At 40.2% G+C, this 19,064-nt stretch overlaps 2 protein-coding genes across 2 annotated transcripts; both read right to left on the bottom strand.

Annotated features, from left to right (window-relative positions):
• Window positions 1–110: 110 nt before the first annotated feature.
• LOC103718431 (phosphoinositide phospholipase C 6-like) lies at window positions 111–5,364 on the bottom strand. Its single transcript, XM_008807260.5, has 9 exons — window positions 4,781–5,364; window positions 3,980–4,176; window positions 3,524–3,659; window positions 3,200–3,439; window positions 2,849–3,102; window positions 2,411–2,528; window positions 1,025–1,177; window positions 873–959; window positions 111–658 (listed from the first exon to the last, which is right to left on the bottom strand). The coding sequence occupies exons 1-9, from the start codon at window positions 5,093–5,095 to the stop codon at window positions 365–367; spliced, it is 1,794 nt and encodes a 597-aa protein (XP_008805482.1). The 5' UTR covers window positions 5,096–5,364; the 3' UTR covers window positions 111–364.
• A 1,775-nt stretch (window positions 5,365–7,139) lies between these two features.
• Window positions 7,140–12,898, bottom strand: LOC120110306 (phosphoinositide phospholipase C 6-like). The gene is made up of 9 exons (XM_039124967.3): window positions 12,532–12,898; window positions 11,479–11,675; window positions 10,827–10,962; window positions 10,540–10,752; window positions 9,816–9,979; window positions 9,418–9,535; window positions 8,099–8,251; window positions 7,938–8,024; window positions 7,140–7,791 (listed from the first exon to the last, which is right to left on the bottom strand). Exons 1-9 carry the CDS (start codon window positions 12,820–12,822, stop codon window positions 7,501–7,503), a joined length of 1,650 nt encoding a protein of 549 aa, XP_038980895.2. The 5' UTR covers window positions 12,823–12,898; the 3' UTR covers window positions 7,140–7,500.
• Window positions 12,899–19,064: the final 6,166 nt, after the last annotated feature.

The raw sequence follows: 19,064 nt of genomic DNA on the forward strand, positions 1-19,064 counted from the left end.
ATAGTTTCAAAATCAATCAAATCATGCTACCTGCATGATAGAAGATTTTGAATCACAAGTTGGTGAGCAATCAAGAAGACCGTAGCCTTCAGAAAGGTGGGACATAAAAGTTTGCAAATGGAGTTTTGGACAAGTTCAGCAAAAAACAGAAAAATCTTAATTTAATAAGTACGGGAGATCTAAATAACGACGCTAAAAGTTGACCTACAGAGGTATACCAAATTGTAGGAGCACAACTTAAAATACAGAGCCTACTGCAAGATCAAAAGCTATTGGTTCTGCAGCCTACCAAATAAGTTACAACACAGCACAAACTATTCCAAGGCTATTGAAGTTCCAACAAAACCAAGCTTCTGCTGCAGTCTCAGACAGACTCAAATCGCATGAGCAACTTCACAGATTTGAACTTCATTCCCTTGCGGTCATAGAGTGGAACTGCTCGGATCCCTGACCTCAACTCCGATACCGGAAGGCAGGTTTGTCCACCGAAGTCATCCTTCTCAGAAAAGTCATACTCATGAACTTCGACCCTCAGCAGAGCCAGTTCTGGAACAGTTAATGGGAAGCTGAATTCCTCATCCCAGACTGGTGTCCAATCATCTTCAATAGTTCTAGTTTTCTTCGTTACAGTATCAGCTGGCACTCCAGCTATCCCTACCTGAAGGTTGAACAAGTGATTATTCACAGACTTCTCTATGCTTTTATTTGCGAAATTACACTCTTGTTATTTTGGGCAAATAATATTATATGTACTCTGAATCAGCCAAGATGGCAGATCCTACAGAATGGAAGACAAAATGCCTTGGCCAACCATAATCAATGGAAACATACAGAAAAAGCTGTGGTAGAAGTAACCATTTTTATATTCTGACCTTCGTATAGAAATCTGGAGGGGAATATGCATCGAAGTGTGTCTGCTTAAAATCCATCCTCCATCCATCCCCCATGTATACTTTAACCTGTTATAAGCACAGATATTTAGCAAAGTTGGCAAAAAGCGGAGAGGTGCAGATAAATTTCACACCTTCAAGGTTTTCTTCACAGGAAAAGTTTTTTTGGGGTCAAACGCCTGGCCATCTAGACCAGCCTTTAACAAGAAATCAGCCTTTTTTATATAACCACAGCCTCCATTTGCTCTAAAAAATCCATGCATCAACCATAGAGACCTTCCATATCCCTGTCGAAGGAAAGGCACATTAAAATGCCAACTAATGAAAATTTCAATAAGATCAAAGTAAACAGATGGGTATGAATTATATCCATGTGATCATGCTAGGTATGAATTTTCACATGGTTAGGTCTTTCTTAATACAAAACACGTCTAGTCTAGTTTCTATCAGAGTTTCCTTAATATTTTGAGAGATTTGCTTCGTAAAAATAATAAACAAATGAGTTTGCAGCACAGTTGTGTGATTACATTAGCAAAAGCTTCTCTCTTCTAAAGATACATAAAATTCTACATTGTCCTATTTTTTATGCTTAACTAATGTATGGACCTTACTCTCCAAAGAGTCTTCTAAAATTCTAACTTAATACTGAATCCTATTTCCATCTCATCAAACATTTCAAAACATACCAGAAAACTTCTGCTACGGCACCTCAACCTAACTAGAACCAATTATTGATCTATAGCGTGTCAAATAGTATACACAAACACTATCACAAAGAGGTTTGAGGTGGCAACACCTCCAAAATCAAATTATTTGAAAAAATTGCTTGCTCGATATAGTATGGTATGACATATGCATGGAGAGACTTAATATTTAGATACTTTTTTTCTAATAAAATAAGTCTGCTAGCATTGTTGCGACATATTTTATCTTGTAGCATTCAATACAGTCACCCAAAATTCTCTCCCTTTGTTAGAAGAATGAGATCAGAACAGATAAAAGACAGGGAGAATGTTCTTAGCTGCCCATTGTTTTAGAATGTCAAAAATATATCACTCAGCAAGAAAGCTCATCAAAGCAAAATTCTTGCATAAAGTCTTGCCACAATTAGTAATCTTATACCCAATCGCTCAATCAGATATGTGCCAAATGTTTGCCATACAAATATTCCTTAGATCCCACTTTGTTTAGGAAAAAAGAAAAAATAGAAGACATGTACCGAACTAGGACCCATCAACCTTAATTGAGAGAATGAAACAGGGTTATATAATACAACCTAATCCACATGGAACCATCAGAGCAGAAACAACAAACAAATGGCATTAAGGGGAAGAGAAGGAAGAACAGCGGAAGATGGCAGGTGCTTAACTCCCATTCCAATATTATGCTTTTGAAAAGTCAATAGTACAATAAGAAGATCTATAGCCCTGCATGAATCATGAATCATGAATCACGAGTAAAGACAGCACCATAACTGATAATAGAAAATTGTTAGCTGCATGCTAAGCATATAAGCTCACCTGCATATTAAATGCAACCATCTGTGCACCATGCATCCATCCAACCAATGGTTTGTAATTAGAAGAGGTAAAACGGGTACCCTTTGGGTATATTCTGAGCAGATTCTGCTGAGTGAACCTATACATTGGAATTCAAGCAAATCAAGCACTTGAACAAGCAATGATGAACATTTTGATCAAAAAGGAAAAAACAACAAAAAGAATGATGAACGTGTTAAGTTTGCTTTTGTTATCTTGAAGAATAGCTTATCTTAAAGATACAAATCATTTAACTTGTATAGAAAAAGATCTACAGGTGGTCACAATTTTTTCATGGAGTTGTCTTGACAAAAGTGATTGGTATGTTATGACATTATGACATCTCAAGAATCAGCTGATTACCTAACCACACACGCAATCTCCATAAAATGAATGTTCCCGTGTGACTATAAAAATCACCTTACTATATCAGTCCCATGTGATGCTGCTGCCTTTGCAAACTGTTGCTCACTCAAACTAAGACGCTTTACTTTATCAAGATCCACCTTTAGTGCATCTCTCAACGGACCTTTAGGCTTCCCAGCATGAATAGCGATCAAGCGTTTGTACTCAGGTGCTGAATTTTGCTGGAAGCTTTGGTCATCGTCGTCGTCATCATCATCATCAGAATCTTCCTCATCCCGGTCCTCCTGATCATTCTGTTCATCTTCATTCTACCAAAGATCAATGAAATTTAATGAGAATGAATGTTAACAGGTCAAACTTTTCTGAAGAACAAGAACACATGCATTTTTAAAGCAAGAATTGTACCTTGTCATCAGATTCAAGTTCAGATTTTTGAATTGTAACCTCCTTATCCCATGTTTCTTCATCAGATGTATAATTTCCCTTTTGAGCGTCGTTCTCCTTAGAATTCTTAGATTTGAGGTACTCCTTGGGTGGTTTTGTTGAAATAATGATCTTATTCTTTAGAGAATCTGGAGAAGGAAATTCCTTAAGAGAATCTTTCTCAGGGTAATAAAGCATGTCTCCAAAAGTTTGAGCGGCCATCTATAAGAAAATGTACGTGACAGTTGAAAGCGAGAATTTGAGAACATTTAACATCTAAATTCAAGTGTAGAAAATAACGTCCACCTCAGCTACTTTAGCCTGAAGATCTGGTGTAAGGTGGTCCTCCAGAGTTATCACAAGGGGATATGGTGATGCACAAAAAGCATACTCTCTAATGGACCTCAAGCATTTGATGAGCTCTACTGGAGAAGTCAGCGTCCTTCAGATGCAGAGACAAGATATAAGAATGGTACCAACATGAAGGAAAAGAATAATATGATCTTTTTTAAACTTTTGTGAAATATAAAAGAAATATAGAAGAAAGAACAAATGAAATCTAGAAAGAATTCATTAGCAGCTGTTATCCAAAGTGTCTCACTAGACTAGACTCCCATGTCATCATCATAATCCAATTTTTCTTGGACCATCAGTGTGGACTTCTAAGATACAAATGTCTGCCGAACAAGAGAGCAAGATCGCCACAAGCGAACTAGAACCAGCAATTCTGATATCGCATACTTTTGAGCATTGGATCAATACCTCCCGTGAAGAATATCAACATTATCTTTTGCAGAATTAGGCCACATATCCAGCTCAATTACTCTCACACCCATCTGCAGTGCTTTGATAATTGGGACATCACTGCAATCACTGCTGAGCTGGTTTCCTGTCAGGTATGAATTATGGCCTGTGTAAATGTGATAATGAGATAATGGAGCAGTCATATCTTGGTGAACCTGGGATAAAAAGACTGCTGTCAATTATCGCATATTAATGCCAAAAATATATACACCATCATGTTTATAAGTATAGATTACACTGCAGACTAAACTTAAAAAAGCTTAGAAGAAAGAAAAAAGAAGAGCAAATGAGGTACAAAGTCTAGCACATGCTTAGTAATCTACAACTAATCATGGTATGACTACAAACCCCATTGGTAGGCAAATTAAAGTTATCATATCATAAAATACTTAATTGGTGCATGGAACAGAATTTTGCTCTGCATTTGGGCGGTTTTATAATAGTATCATCCTAAATTCCTAATCCTCTTTTTGAAGCAATTTATTTGGAAAGTTTGCATCTTTGATGTTTCACTTTGCTTTATGATTAGTGGTCAACCGTTCATCCACAGGAAATTGACGCGATAAATAAATGTCGCAAATCTTCCATCCAGATGAGTTATGACTTTCGCAAAACAAGTCCTCGTAGACTAAAACGGAAATTAGATTAGAAAACAATTGGCGATAACCTAACCGAGCGGTTACTTCACACCCCCCGCCGATAAAGAAACGGAGACGTCGACGGAGACTAGGGTTCCAGCGGGCTAGTAATCAAACCGACCTGGGATTGGATGGGCGGGTTGAGCTCGTCGGAGAAAAGGAAGTGGTGGAAGTCGTCGAGGGCGAGGAGCGGGCGGCCGAGAAGGTGGTGGCGGTGGCGGAGCTGCCGGACCTGGTAGATAATCCGCTCGGCGTCGGCGAGGGTGGCGCCGGACTCGCCCTGGGCCTCGGCGAGGAACCGCCGGAGCTGCTCCGGCCCCATGTGGGCCCCGCCCTCGGCATAAGCCGCGAACGCCGCCACCACGTCCGGCGGCGGCGCCGCCTCGCTCCACCGGAACTTCCGGGTGAAGCAGAGGCAGCACTTGTAGCTCCCCATTTCCCGCCTCTTCCGTAGTTCGCCGCTTCTTATTTCTCTAATATCGGTTTCTAGTTCTAACACTCTCTCGGAGAAGGTGGAAGGGGAAACGGCGACGGTTACGGCAGGGAGGGAACCGCGGAAGAGCTTCCCGTCAAGAAGTACTTCGGATTCCCGAAGCTTTTCGCTTCTCCTTTCTCTGCCACTTGGTGTCTCCGCCGCTTTCTACTCCCTCTCACTCTCTCTCTCCCATTCTCTCTCTCTCTCTATTAATTAATCCGTGGAGCATTACAGTGTGGTTAAGCTTCATTAAACTTAATGAATGCCTTGTGACGCTTGAAGGTTGGATCATTATTGACTATTATTATTTTTTAGGCAAGTTTCACGTTAATCACCAAATCGATCTCCTCAACTCTTTCTTCGGTCTCTCTTTATTATAGTTTTGTTTTTGTTATTATTATTATTATTTTTTTCTCTCTTTAAGAAAACTGTGGGCTATTGCTGCCAGCCTGTCGTCGCCGGCCACGAGTTTTCTTAATATTTTTTATTAGCGGGCAGTCGGCAGAACCGGATCCGATGCTCGGTTGGTGGCGCGATGACCGCTTAGTCAATGTGCGAGGACATTAAAAAATAGCCGTTGGGAAGGAGAGCGGTTAAGCTGCTCCTTTTGATTATTATTTTACTGATAGAAAAATTCTCTCTTTCGAAGTGAAGGAAGGCATTACTCACCCGGCTTTTATTGATATGGCGAAAAAAGAGATAGATTTACATCGCAAAGAGGGATTCAGAGAGAGAGATAGAGAGAGAGAGAGCAACGGGCAGAGACGACAGAATCAGTGTAGTTTCAGAGATATAAGAGAGGAATTCGGAACTGTTGCTGAGTTGATTTGATAACCACTCTGTAACGGGTGACCGGATTCAGTTGTACTTGAGACCATTGCAAAGGGTGGGGCAAGCAGGAAATGGGAGGCTTGAGAGCTTGCGATCTGAATTTTTTCACAAACTTGCAATTTTGCCAAACATGCAAGAACCTTTGACTGAATTGGCAATGGGTCTACCACCAATCCACTTTCCTTCATTTGGTTTTGAGTCGAAAGCTCAAACCAGTGAAAATTTTATATTTTGTAATCTCAAATTTTTTATAGCAAAATTTTACATCATCGCTATTCATAAACATAGATCGGTCGGCCGAACGAAACGAAATAACATTAAGTGCTTTTCTACATTTTCTCCTCTTTTTTTATTTTCTTGTTTCATTACATTTTTTTTTTGTTGCAACAATTAGAAATACAAAGATTATTTTTAGGTGGGATGAAATGGGAGGAAGAAGTTGTCATCCAATCTCTTGCAAGCTGCCCTTGTATGTTTTTGACTTTGGACCAGATATCTCCAATTCAGAGAGAAGCTTATGGTTGCAAAGAGTAGACCATTCATTAAATAAGTGAAGATCTTCTGAAGCAATAAGGAAGATAACTTGCTGAGGAAAATTCTTGAATATAGAAAAAACTATCACAACAACACGTGGAGCGAAAAAGTCGTGTGCTGATCCTAAAAGCTGGTGCTGCCGTTGGTCGGCCAACGCTCGATTCTCCGCTCCTGTGATACGTGGGAGATGGATGGACGTCTCTCAAGGATGGGATCATTAATTGGACACCATGTAGCTGGTCCCGCTAATGGGAATTGGTCTTGAAAACAGGACATTCTGCACTAATATGGCATGATTTCCATAAGGTTTCTTCCACTCCTAGTTAAAAAACCAGAAAAATATGCCAACGACATTGGGCGAGATGATAAAAAAGGTACAACTAATGTCATATTTAAGCAATGTTTCTTAAGACTTTCATTGGCAACTGTCAACAAAGTGTAAAACCTACGAATCAGAAAGAGTTGGTGTTATGAATTTTCCTTTTTAAAATACAGCAGTTATTGACCACGGTATCCGAACCTAATCCCTAAGGTTTTTTCTAGTCTTGGCTTGATGTTCTCCATGCGTTATGAAGAGCATAAGAATGCCATCTCACAAAACAATTAAATCTGTAATAGCTTGAGATCTGAATCCAAAGGGTAGAACATTCTGAATAATCACTGAGCAAGCAATCAAGCAACCACCACAAAAGAAGGGGAAACAAAAGATTTGGAAGATAAAAAAATTGAATGGGAATCATAGCAGCATTTCACTGTTGCTGCTGCTGTCATGAGTATTATTCTTCTTTCACCATGTACAAGATCTAAATCACAAAATTACTAATATCATAGTCATTTAGATGTCCACTGAACTGTAGGAATGCATGTTATAGTCTGAAACCCTCCTCAATGATATCCAACAAACCACAGCTTCTGCAGCAAACTGCACAAAGTTATAACACAAAGTTGTATAATTTCATGGTTAGGGGAAGTCCAGCAGACAACAAAGCTCCGCTGCAGTCTCAGACAAACTCGAAACGCACGAGCAACTTCGCAGAATTGAGCTTTACTCCCTTGTGGTCATAGAGCGGCACGGCTCGGATCCCCGGCCTCAATTCTAATACAGGCAGGCAGGTCTGTCCGCCGAAGTCATTCTGGGGCGTGTTGCACTTACGGACTTTGAAACTCAGCAAAGCCAGTTCTGGAACAGTTAATGGGAAACCAAATTCCTCATCCCATACTGGTGTCCAATCATCATATATCGTTCTCGTTCTCTTCTGCATGGTATCAGCTGGCACTCCAACTATCCCTACCTGGAAATTGAAACACAAGTTGCTTCCCATGTTATATATCAACAAGATTGCACATCACATTAGCAACTGTGACATGCAAGGTCCAAGTTAAACATGAGTAGGAAGGCACAGAAAGCAGGGTGGAGACTATGGTTTTAAATTCTGACCTTCATGTAGAAATCTGGAGGGGAATAGACATCAAAATGCAGATGCTTAAAATCCAAGCGCCATCCGTCTCCCATATATACTTTAACCTGTTATGAGCGTATGAATTTAGGAAACTTGGCAAAAGGAGGATAGATGCATATATAATTCACAAAGGACCCACCTTTAAGGTTTTCTTCACAGGTAATCTTGCTTTGGGATCAAATACCTGACCATTTGGATTGGCCTCTAGCAAGAAATCAGGCTTTTTTACATAACCACAACCACCATTGGCTCTGAAAAATCCATGCATCAGCCAAAGAGATCTTCCATGTCCCTATCAAAGGGGAAGACAGACAAACTAATCAGTCTATGAAGTGCCAATTTGTGGAAATCCTCAATATATAGATTAATAAGAAAATGACATATGGGATTATCTATGCTAGGGGAATTGAGTTTGGACAAAAATGGAAACTTAATTTTTTTTTTTGTTGAGAAATCAACAATAACAATTTTATTCATGTGATCTTGTTTGGAATTCATGTGATAATCTTGTGTATGAATTTCTTCGGGTTTCTATAGGAAATTTTCTAATTTTTAGCATTTTTTGTGATGATTTAGGATTAAAATGGAAAAACATAATAAAGAAATCAGTTTGTTGAGTTGTGTGATTTTATTTGTAAAACCTTGATTGCTGTACACTATCTTTTCCGCTCATATAATTTATGAACTTTACTCTCCAATGTTTCCCTTCATAATTCCAACTCAGCATTCAGCAGTGTTCTATCTCATCAAACATAATATGAAAAACAGAAAAAAAAACTTATTCTAAGAGGTATTCTAATTATCACTAATTATTGATCTATGATGAGGGTAAAGAAAAATAAATAATGCCCATCTTAACAAGCAGCCAGCAATTTGACAGACCAAAATCTAGAGAGAGAGAGAGAGGCAACAAATATCAGACACCCAATAGTTGAAGAATTTGCTCATTCGGTATGGTAAGATGTAGTTTGCAAGTGAAGATGCTTAACATTTGCATAATTGCTTGTTTTAACCAATTAAATTTACAAGCTGCCCGAACTTTTACCATGTAGTATTAGGTACCGTCATCCAAACGTGTCCTGCTCGTGTTTGAAAACAATGAATCAGCATAAGGAAAGTCTGCAAGGGATTTTTCTTTTTTCTGTCTAGGAAAAAGATGGGGCTAACAAAGTCTGCAAGGGATGTCTGTAACCAGCATTTTGTTGTTATTATATGTATATAAACCTTATATAAGCCTCAATCTTAGCAGAAAATTTGATAAGTCTCACAACAACTATAATGTTGTTTCTTATTTTAAATCAAAAGTTCACAAAGCAACGATCTCTAGTTCTCATCAATTTACCCATCTGAAATTCCAACACTGATGTTTTTGTTAAATATAAAAGAAAGATCATGAGTTATGCGAGCGTAACTGATCATAGCAAATTATCAGCTCACTTGTTGAGCATGGAAGCTAACCTGCATGTTAAATGCAACCATCTGTGCACCATGCCGCCACCCAAGCAAAGGTTTGTAGTTAGAAGAGGTAATACGTGTACCTTTCGGGTATATCCTGATCAAATTCTTCTGAGTGAACCTATGATGCCAAGCAGAACAATTCTCAGTCAGATTAAAGAGGACAAGAATGTGTCAGGCTAGTCTCCTTTCTGCAGCTTCTGCCACACAGAGCATAAATTAAAAATACACTAATTTGACTCATCTAGAAAATAAAATAGAACATCTGCAGGTGGTTAAGTAATCGCCATGATAAATGGCTCGGCTTTGTTCTGACATCCAAGGAAACTAGACCTTCTGATCAACCAAACCACATATTTAGTCTCAAATAGATTGATGTTTATTAAGAATGTAAATATTACCTTACTACATCATCTCTATGGGATGCTGCTGCCTTAACAAACTCCTGCTCGCTCAAGCTAAGCCGCTTTACTTGGTCATGATCCAGCTTTAGCGAGTCTCCCAGCCGGCCTTTAGGTTTCTGAGCATGAATAGTGATAAGTAGTCTGTATTGAGGTGCTGAATTCTGCAGGAAGAAGTCATCACCATCAGTATCTTACTCCTGATCATGTTTGTTCCGTTCGTGATCATTCTGCCAGAGATTGATGGCATTTAATGGTGATCAGTGTCAATGAGTCAAATCTAAGTTCTGAAAATAAAGCTCTAGGATTAGTAAAATTTATACATGTATGGACATATCAAAAAAATCAGGCTCCCGAAGTGGGCCTCAGCACCCAGGCCAAGAGACCGAGCACAAAGGCCCTGTTAGTAGGCTTTGATAATGAAAAAAAAGAAAATGCAGAAGCAGTGTTGGTATACAGTTCTCTGTGTTAAGACCTTCCGATGCTATTAGCCAGTCTATAGCACGATTACCGAAACTAGAACAAGTGACCATAGCCCACAATGCTTTCTTTCCTAAAGTGACTAAACTAAGTTTGATAGAGGAAGCTGTTTATGTAGCGAAGCTTTTTGTGCCATATGATCGGTATTGATCTTCATTTTATACATTTTCTTAGAAACTGCTCAAGTCGGTATCCTATAAATACAAGATACATCATAACATGAAAGAAAAAAAAATATGTGCACCTTATCATCATATTCGAGTTCAGGTTTTTGTTCTGTAAACTCTGTTGCCGATGTTTCATCATCAGATGTTACCTTTCCCTTTTGAGAGTTGTTCTCCTTAGGCCGTTTACTCGAAATAATGATCATCTTCTTAAGAGCATCTGGAGAAGGAAAATCCTCAAGAGTTTCTGTCTGGGGGTAATAAAGCATGTCTCCAAATATTCCAGTGATCATCTGAAAAAAACGAATACCACACTTAAAATTAAGGATCCAGAGAACTACAAATTCAAATTTAGAATGATACTCACATCAGCTAGTTTAGCCTGAAGATCTGGGGTGAGGTGGTCCTCTAGAGTTATCACAACAGGGTACTCCGATGCACAAAAAGCATACTCTTTAATGGACCTCAAACATTTGATGAGTTTCACTGGTTTTGTCAGTGTCCTTCAAATGCAGTAAGCAAGTTACTAAGGGTAGTGCCAACATGAAGGAAAGATTAAAATATAAAGGCTTTAAATTAAAGATATATGCAATCAGCTGAGTCTACAGTTGGTAGCAGAAAGAAAAGGCCTAATCAGCATAAGAAGAGCACTTTTTCAGGCCTTGTTTCAAATTATGATTTCAAGGAAATTAACCTTGTTAGCAGTGTCTTGGAGAAAACAGAGCATCCCTAGTTAATAATGCTAATATTGTGCCCACTGTTGAAGAACAAAACTATCATCAAGTGGATATTGAAATTAACTATAGATAGATGGGTAGATAGACAGACAGACAGACAGATAGATTGATAGGATTTTCAAACTTTTCTTACAACATCATCAACCACTTTAAGGTGGCGAATATCTGTTGCACGAGACAGCTAGGTTACACATTTTACGCAGAATCCACAATCTCAATAACAAGTAATATTGAGCATCACAACAATAACATCAATAAAGATTTTGATAGGGTTGGAAATACCTTCCATGGAAAACTTTAACATTATCTTTTGCAGAATTTGGCCACAAATCCAGCTCAATTACTCTGACACCTCTCTGCAACGCTTCTATGATTGGGACATCACTGCACTTGCTGTTAAGCTGGTTTCCGGTCAAGTATGAATTATGGCCTGTGTACATGTAATAATGAGACAATGGAGCAGTCATATCTTGGCGAACCTGGAATAAAAAATTAATTTGAAACACCTCATGTTAGTACCAAAAAATAAATAATAAAAGAACAACCCTTAATCAAACAACTATTTTTACTTTAAGAGATATAAAAAAAAAGCAAATTAACATAAGGTTCGCAGCTGCCATGAGAAATATATAGTTTTGGAGGAAAATATCAGATATTGCATGAGGGTCGAAGTTATGTTCATCACTTTACAACTAGAGTATTACTGTAAGTCCCTGGGTGGTCCATATAAAAGTACCATAATTTAACTTAGCTATGAAATAAAAATTTCGCTCTCCATTTGTATGGAATATATAGAAAATGCTTTGAGACACCAATTGGTGAATGCAAAATATTTCTTGCGCTCACATAATGCTGCTCTGTCCGCTCGATATTTGGCCATTTTCTGCGTGCTGCACTACTTTTCACGAGTTATATGCTAGTCCCTTGGCTACATGGAAAGTAAACTATTTGTATGCATGAATTAGGAGTGCAGATTCTTTGCAATCTTAGTTAAGACTGCACGAGATATCTACAATCAGGATATGTGGCAAATTCTGATTAGTTGTGCAACTTGAGCTGCATAATTAAGGCACATATTATGTTACCAGAAACCAATCTTTCTTTTCATTGTAAGCAATTTTTGCATGATGAACATATTATGTAATCAGAAACCAACCTTTCTTTTCATTGTAAGCAATTTTTGCATGATGATGTATTTATTTGACCCCGCTAATTAATAATCCATTTTTTTTCTTCTCGCGAGCTGCAAGAGCAGAAAGGTGACGCTTGACCCGAGGCGTAGCGCTATGCCTAGTCTACCATGTTAGATCCTGGGTTCGCGCGTGGGAAACGGACCTGTGCCTGGATGGGTGGGTTGAGCTCGTCGGAGAAGAGGTAGCGGCTGTGGAAGTCCACCAGCGTGAGGAGTGGGCGGCCGAGGAGGTGGTGGAGGTAGTGGAGCAGCCGGACCCGGTCTACGATCAGCTTGGCGTCGGCGAGGGTGGCGCCGGCCTCGCCCTGGGCCTCGGCGAGGAAGCAGAGGAGATCGTCGGGCCCCATGTGGTTGCCGCCATCGGTGTCGGGCTCGAAGGCCACCTTCCGCCGGAGCTTCCGAGTGAAGAAGAGGCAGTGCTTGTAGCTCCCCATTACCCACCAATTGCTGGACTGCCGCCACCAGGATTCGTTCAGTACCAATATCTCGTTATAGCTCCGAGTTTGGACCGCCAGCTCGATCTCTGATATTTTCCTAGTAAAATAACGCACTGGGAATCTGATTCCCCTCGGCAGCGTGATGTTGATGGGAACCCAGGGAGCGAATTTACATCTAACATGAGGAACATTGATTTGCCGTCCGGACTTTTCTGAGATCGAGTACAGACTTGGCAATGCGAGGAAGATTTCGGAGAGATAAAAAAAGAATCTTGCATAAGCATGCTTCGGTAGCAACATGATGTCATCTCTTAGCAAACATTTTGATGAGATATATAGTTTTTTCTTTGCTCGGGCAGACCCTGCATTGGTCCGATTCTCTTGCTCATACTCATCTTTTCTGATTCAATTAGCTACACTCACATCCATCGCGTGTAAGCTACTTTGTACCAAAAAAAAAGAAAAAGAAAAAGAGTACATCACAAAAATCCTTAAGTAAATATGAAATGAGACAACAATTTGACTTGGCATCAATTCTTATGTGAGGACCGGTTTTTGACAATTTAAACCTGGCTCTGATGTCATGCCAGGTAATCATTTAATTCCAAAATCTTCAATATTATTGAATGAATTTGGTAATGCAAATAATTTAATAATAACTTTCTAGTGCTTTGCAGCATGTTTGTTTGAGCATACTTTGTCTTGCCTGTCAGTTGCATTATTTGGTAGAAGAAGTACTGCTAAAGTTACACCCAGGCGATCGAGAGATCTGACTCAAGAGAAGCTGTGGTTTTTGGCTCTTGTCTTGGTTTCCAGATCTCATCGAGTCGAAATATGTCAACTCATGATATATCTAACCCATCTTGACGCAACCAACCAGCTTTCAAGGCATAACTAAATATTATTTCGTAATTCCCTGATACGGGGATAACCTTGGTTTAGCATCTGGGGAACACTTCCCAGGGTTTGAGTCTACAATCTCCTCCTAGGTTTAAACGAAGAATGTTTCCACATTATGAGCAATTTTAATGGACTAATATATTTGACTGAAAGTAGTTAAATTTCTATATACCCACCCATTCTAATGTTTGACTTATGGCAGTTAAATTTACATCTACCCCATCTATTTTATCCTTTACCCACCTGTTTTGGATGGAGCCTAAGCTTCTGAGCGAACTCGGCCACCATTACTCATGGAACCAAAAATTTATGTATACAGTGTTGAAGCGAGGGTTGACGCTCTTAGAATTCAAATCTCCATCCCTTGTCTCAAAGGATAGGGTCTACCATTTGAACTAAGGTTTGGCAGTGAATTTCTATAGTATCTTTCATGTCATTGATGAGAAAATCAATTTTAGAATCACTCAAATATATAATAAGGATTCGTGCCTTGCACTAGATTTGGTGGGTTTACCACATCAAGGCTCCTCCTAATTGGCTTCTTGCGGTATGCTCAATGCCTTAAACTAAAAGTATATTCAAGCCTTAGCCTCATGCTAATAGCCACCTTAAGGTGGACTAGTGAGCACCATGGTTTCTTCTCATTTTCATCAAAAAAAAAAAGCTTACTGGTTTCTTTGCTGACAAGTTTTATTATTCTAAACATCGAAATGCTCTCGAGCATTCATTATTTTATTCGCGTCTTTTTCGACCAAGGGTGCACATGGTCCGTCGAATGTATCCAATGAGTTCTCTAAGATGACTATCAATCTTCTTTCGAATTAAAATAAGAAGACTACCCATCCACTTATTCAGATTCCTTTCCGACAACAACCATACCAAGCATATGGCGTGAATCACGCAATTAACTCCACTTGGTTGGATAGAAAAGACTAAAAAAAATATTTAGAAAAATTACAAGAAAAAATATTTAGGGATGCTCCTTACATAGTGAAAATCTAAGAAAAATAACCAAAAAAATATTAAACTGATCTTTTTATATAAATTAGGAAACTGCTAGACGGTGAAATTGTCTGTCCAATTGCGTGCTAGAGAATAGGGTTTTTAAAGATAACAATTAGGGCTCCTTAAATTGACATTCATTATCCGCCTAAAAGGTGAAGCTCTTAGCCAAGTTGATGCCATGGGGAGAGAGTATTTATTTTTATTTTTTAAAATTTTTGCTAAGGAAATAAAACCATAAAAGCAGTGAAGCTGACCTCTTCATGCACTAAGATAGATTTGATGCATGTGGATTAAAGTGAAAGAAAATCATATGACCGGCAAAAAATTCCTTTCCCTATCCCTTTGAGGATTGGAATTTAAGGCTAAACTTTTTGGAACTTTAACCTAACAAAGGAAGGCAGCAAGAATCGAAGAGTGACACCTACCGCATCCTTTTCCTAAAAAATAATCAAAAAGACACCTGTCATTATTAAATAACTTTGTCTTGGAGTATTCCTTGGCGCCACGTATAAATGGAAGGGATGAGTGGGGGCCAAGGAAATTCTACCATGGGGAACAAGGATTGTTGCCAAAGATCATGATTTGGCAGTTTCAAGTTGGCGTTTTCGGGACTTCACAAGCCAGTCCATCACTAATTCCTAGTCTAATATATGAATCTTTGGATCAATATCTAATGTTCATATCAATTTTTCAGAAGCTTGCATATTTTGTAATAAAATTTAATTTCTATGCATACCCTCATCTTATGATGGATTAGGAGTCTTGATCGAAATTTTTAGCAAGTCAGGTTGCTGTCTCCAATCAGTGAACTTGATAGATTAGTTCTGGATTGGCTCGGTTTGGATAAAATAGATTTTTATTCAAAAATAATTCAGATAAGTGGATTCTGGCCTCTATGGCCAATTCTAAGCTTCATCTTTTTCTAGTTTATTAAGCACGACGAACAAAAATCATATGAGACAAGAGAGGAGGAAATATAGGATGGACTTTCACATGTTTTTTACTGCCCATCTTAAAGCAAAAGCCCAAAAGCAAGGAACTTTTTCTACTAACAGAGCCATCGGTTCCGTAATAAATATAAAAAAAACAAAAAAAGAAAGAAAGTCGCACATGATTTTCTCTTTCTTTCTCATCGAGCCTCTCTATCTATTCTCTTCCTCGTTAAGCTATATCTTTCGTCTGAGGTCTTTCTTCTTCTTTCAAAGTTTCTTTCTCCCCCAATTAAATCTCTCTCTCCTTTTTCAATACTCTACACTAAGGGCTTGTTTGGTTTGCAGAAAAAGAAGAGGAGAAAGTGTGGTCAAGAGAAGAGTAATGAGATGCCTCTTGTTTGGTTGGAGTTTTTAAAGGAGAGAGACGAAAAAGTTGTATTCCCATAAAAAGTGGAAAAACCAAAAGTACTTTCTCATTGTTAGGGCTGGAAGTGGGCCGGGCCGGGTCGGGCCAAACCCCTACCCAAGCCCGGCCCGAATTTTTTTTCCGGGCTTCGGGCCGGGCCGGGGCCCGAAAAATTTTTAAGGAACAAGGCTCGAGCCCGGCCCGAGCCCATTTGGGCCCTAACCTGGGCCGGCCCGTTTGGGCCAGCTCGTTTGGGCCAGCCCGATCCCGAGCCCGGCCCGATCTCGAGCCCGGCCAGCCCGTTTGGGTCATAGCATATCCTCCTTTGTGTTTTTTGGCTTTTTCTGATGTTTCATTCTCACCTGCTTCCTTATATTACTAACAGCATTTTTTGTTTGAAGCAGCAATCATGCACGACATGCAAACAAGTTCATGCTATTCTTGAACAAAGAGAACTTAAAATATCCTCTCTTGTTTCATTAGAAAAGTGAGCAACTGATTGGCTTTGTGATTATTATACTTTAATTAAAAGCAGATATCCCAGAGAGTCCAGATAAGCAAATATGTAGGCAATGATAAGAAGTAACATCTGTCAGTCAAAGTGAACCATCTGACTTCCAATACTTGTTAGATTTAGACAAACCTATTGGTAGCAATTTGACATTAGAAATATTGCTTTCATTGTTGTAGAAACAACAATATGTTACATCGAAAAAATGTAATATGTATACAGATCTTTGGAAAATTGTATTCAATTGGTTTGTGTCAAAGGTGCTTCACTAAAATTTGCACCAATGTAGAAATACAAGCCAACGAATTCTACTTTGAGTTATTGGCAAAATCTATCTGCTGCTTCAACACGTTGATACAAGTGGAGTTAATTACAAGTGGAGTTAAAATTTGTTAAAAACCATACTCCTTTGATGCTCACAACTAAAACCCTGCTAGGCTGCTACCGAGCATAATTATAAAGCATAAAGAGAAATCATCAAACAGTAGTGCAAGGAGATTAGGAGAAGCCGGAAGCGGAGAAACCGGAAGGAGAAGCCGGAAGCGGAGAAACCCTAGGTCCCTAGCTCCACGCCTCCGCCGCTCATCCACTCTGCGCCTCGGCAAATCCCAACCAAAACGAAGAAGATCCCAACCAAAACGAAGAAGATCTCAGCCAAAACGAAGAAATCGTACCTCAAAATCTAGCTTCGCCGACGATAGGGTGGCCGGGACGGTCGACGACGACGACGACGACGATGACGACCGGAGAAATGGAAGAGTGGACGAGCGGACCACGCCTCATCGCTTGCACCGCTCCACGCGCCGCGCCTCGTCGCCTCCACCGCTCGTCCGCGCCGCCTCTGCAAATCCCTCGGGTCGAAAATGGTGACGAGCGGAGCGACGGAGCGAGTCGCGATTCAAGCCTTTAGGTTTTCCTTTAGGGCAAATTGCTGATACAGTGATACGGGCTCGGGCTTGGACGGGCCGCGTTCGGGCTGAGTATGGGCGCGGGCTTGGGTCGGGCCCGGGCCGGGCCAATGAGATACCCGAGCCCGGCCCGAAATAGAAATGGGCTTAATTATGCAGCCCGAGCCCGGCCCGAAATGCATTGGCCCTAGCCCATAGCCCGGCCCGCGGGCGGCCCGACCCGATGGGCTTCGGGCCGGCCCGAGCCCACTTCCAGCCCTACTCATTGTCAACCAAAAATACTTTCTCAGGCATACTCTTCCTAGAAATATGCTTTACAGAAATCATATTTTTAGAAGAAAAAATGCTTTCCACGAATCAAACAAGCCCTAAAGTGTTTCTGGAATTAAGGTATGATATGCACAAGCTCCTTTGTTGGAGCGTGACACCTAAGTCAATAGCCTAAGTCAAACACACTTAAACCAATATTTTCAAGTCTCCTCTGCGCGCTGACGGGCGAACCACCGCTACCGCATGGCGTCCAACCAATGCCACGCCGAAATCCGCCTTCCAATCAGATGGAGGACTATAGATTCGGCCCCAGCCGCCAAGGCCAATCCATATCCCATGTCCCCCCTAAAGCATATCACGGGGCGCCGCCCTTCCCATCCTTGTCTCCATATAAAGTCCCGAAGGAGAAGCCCTATAGAGGCCATACATGTCCGAGTATTCCTCCTACGACGTTTGCTGCTACGTACTAATCCTACCCTTCTATTACGATGGCTTCTCAAGCGGCCAAGCAGGAGATCTTTGCCCACTTCTTCGACTGCTGGCTCGTTTTCAGGCACCAAGATTCTTATAGGAGATCGCGGTTCCTCCGCCGGCGGTTGGCCTACTGATGTGCAGTGCAGAGAGGAAGACGAATGGCGGGTGCTTGTCGGCACAGAGTGTGGCAGCGAGGGAGCGAAGAAAGAGGATCAGTGAGAAGACTCAGGAGCTGGGGAAGTTGATCCCTGGGGGAAACAAGATGAACACAGCTGAGATGTTTCAAGCTGCCGTCAAATATGTCAAGTTCTTGCAGGCCCAAGTTGGAATTCTCGGGCTCTTGAGCACCATTCGGGTAAATAACTACGGTCTTCACATTTGAATTAGTTATAGCTGTTCCGCTTTTGATTTTGTCTATCGCCAGGGCTAGGCATAGCCCAAAGGCCCAAGGTTGGTTGCAGAGTGATCATTTTTATTGCTTGAGAATAATGGTGGGGTCGTTTGAATTTTGTGTTTTCTATCTTTTCTCCTTTTTTTTTTTCTTGTTTCATTACTTTTTTTTTTGTTTGTCGCAACAATTAGAAATACAAAGATTATTTTTAGGTGGGATGAAATAGGAGGAAGAAGTTGTCATCCAATCTTTTGCAAGCTGCCCTTGTATTTTTTTTGACTTTGGACCAGATATCTCCAAATTCAGAGAGAAGTTTATGGTTGCAAAGAGTAGGCCTTTCATTAAATAAGTGAAGATCTTCTGAGGCAATATGGAAGATAGCTTGCTGAGGAAAATTCTTGAATATAGAAAAACTATCACAACAACACGTTGAGCGAAAGAG

This window comes from Phoenix dactylifera, chromosome 8, assembly GCF_051530095.1.
Source record: "Phoenix dactylifera cultivar Ajwa chromosome 8, Ajwa_hap1_PhDact_Kaust_v1.1, whole genome shotgun sequence".
In the NCBI taxonomy this organism is placed as follows: Eukaryota; Viridiplantae; Streptophyta; class Magnoliopsida; order Arecales; family Arecaceae; genus Phoenix; species Phoenix dactylifera.

What these genes read in the sequence shown, in the direction of transcription:
- LOC103718431 (XM_008807260.5), bottom strand. Translation starts at nt 5,095, where the DNA reads ATGGGGAGCTACAAGTGCTGCCTCTGCTTCACCCGGAAGTTCCGGTGG. An exon ending in GTTGATATTCTTCACGGGAG is followed by an intron (nt 3,660 to 3,979) that starts GTATTGATCCAA and finishes CTGCATCTGAAG; the next exon opens with GACGCTGACTTCTCCAGTAG. An exon ending in TTCAGGCTAAAGTAGCTGAG is followed by an intron (nt 3,440 to 3,523) that starts GTGGACGTTATT and finishes ATTTTCTTATAG; the next exon opens with ATGGCCGCTCAAACTTTTGG.
- LOC120110306 (XM_039124967.3), bottom strand. Translation starts at nt 12,822, where the DNA reads ATGGGGAGCTACAAGCACTGCCTCTTCTTCACTCGGAAGCTCCGGCGG. An exon ending in TTCAGGCTAAACTAGCTGAT is followed by an intron (nt 10,753 to 10,826) that starts GTGAGTATCATT and finishes CGTTTTTTTCAG; the next exon opens with ATGATCACTGGAATATTTGG. An exon ending in CTGTGAAGAAAACCTTAAAG is followed by an intron (nt 8,025 to 8,098) that starts GTGGGTCCTTTG and finishes CGCTCATAACAG; the next exon opens with GTTAAAGTATATATGGGAGA.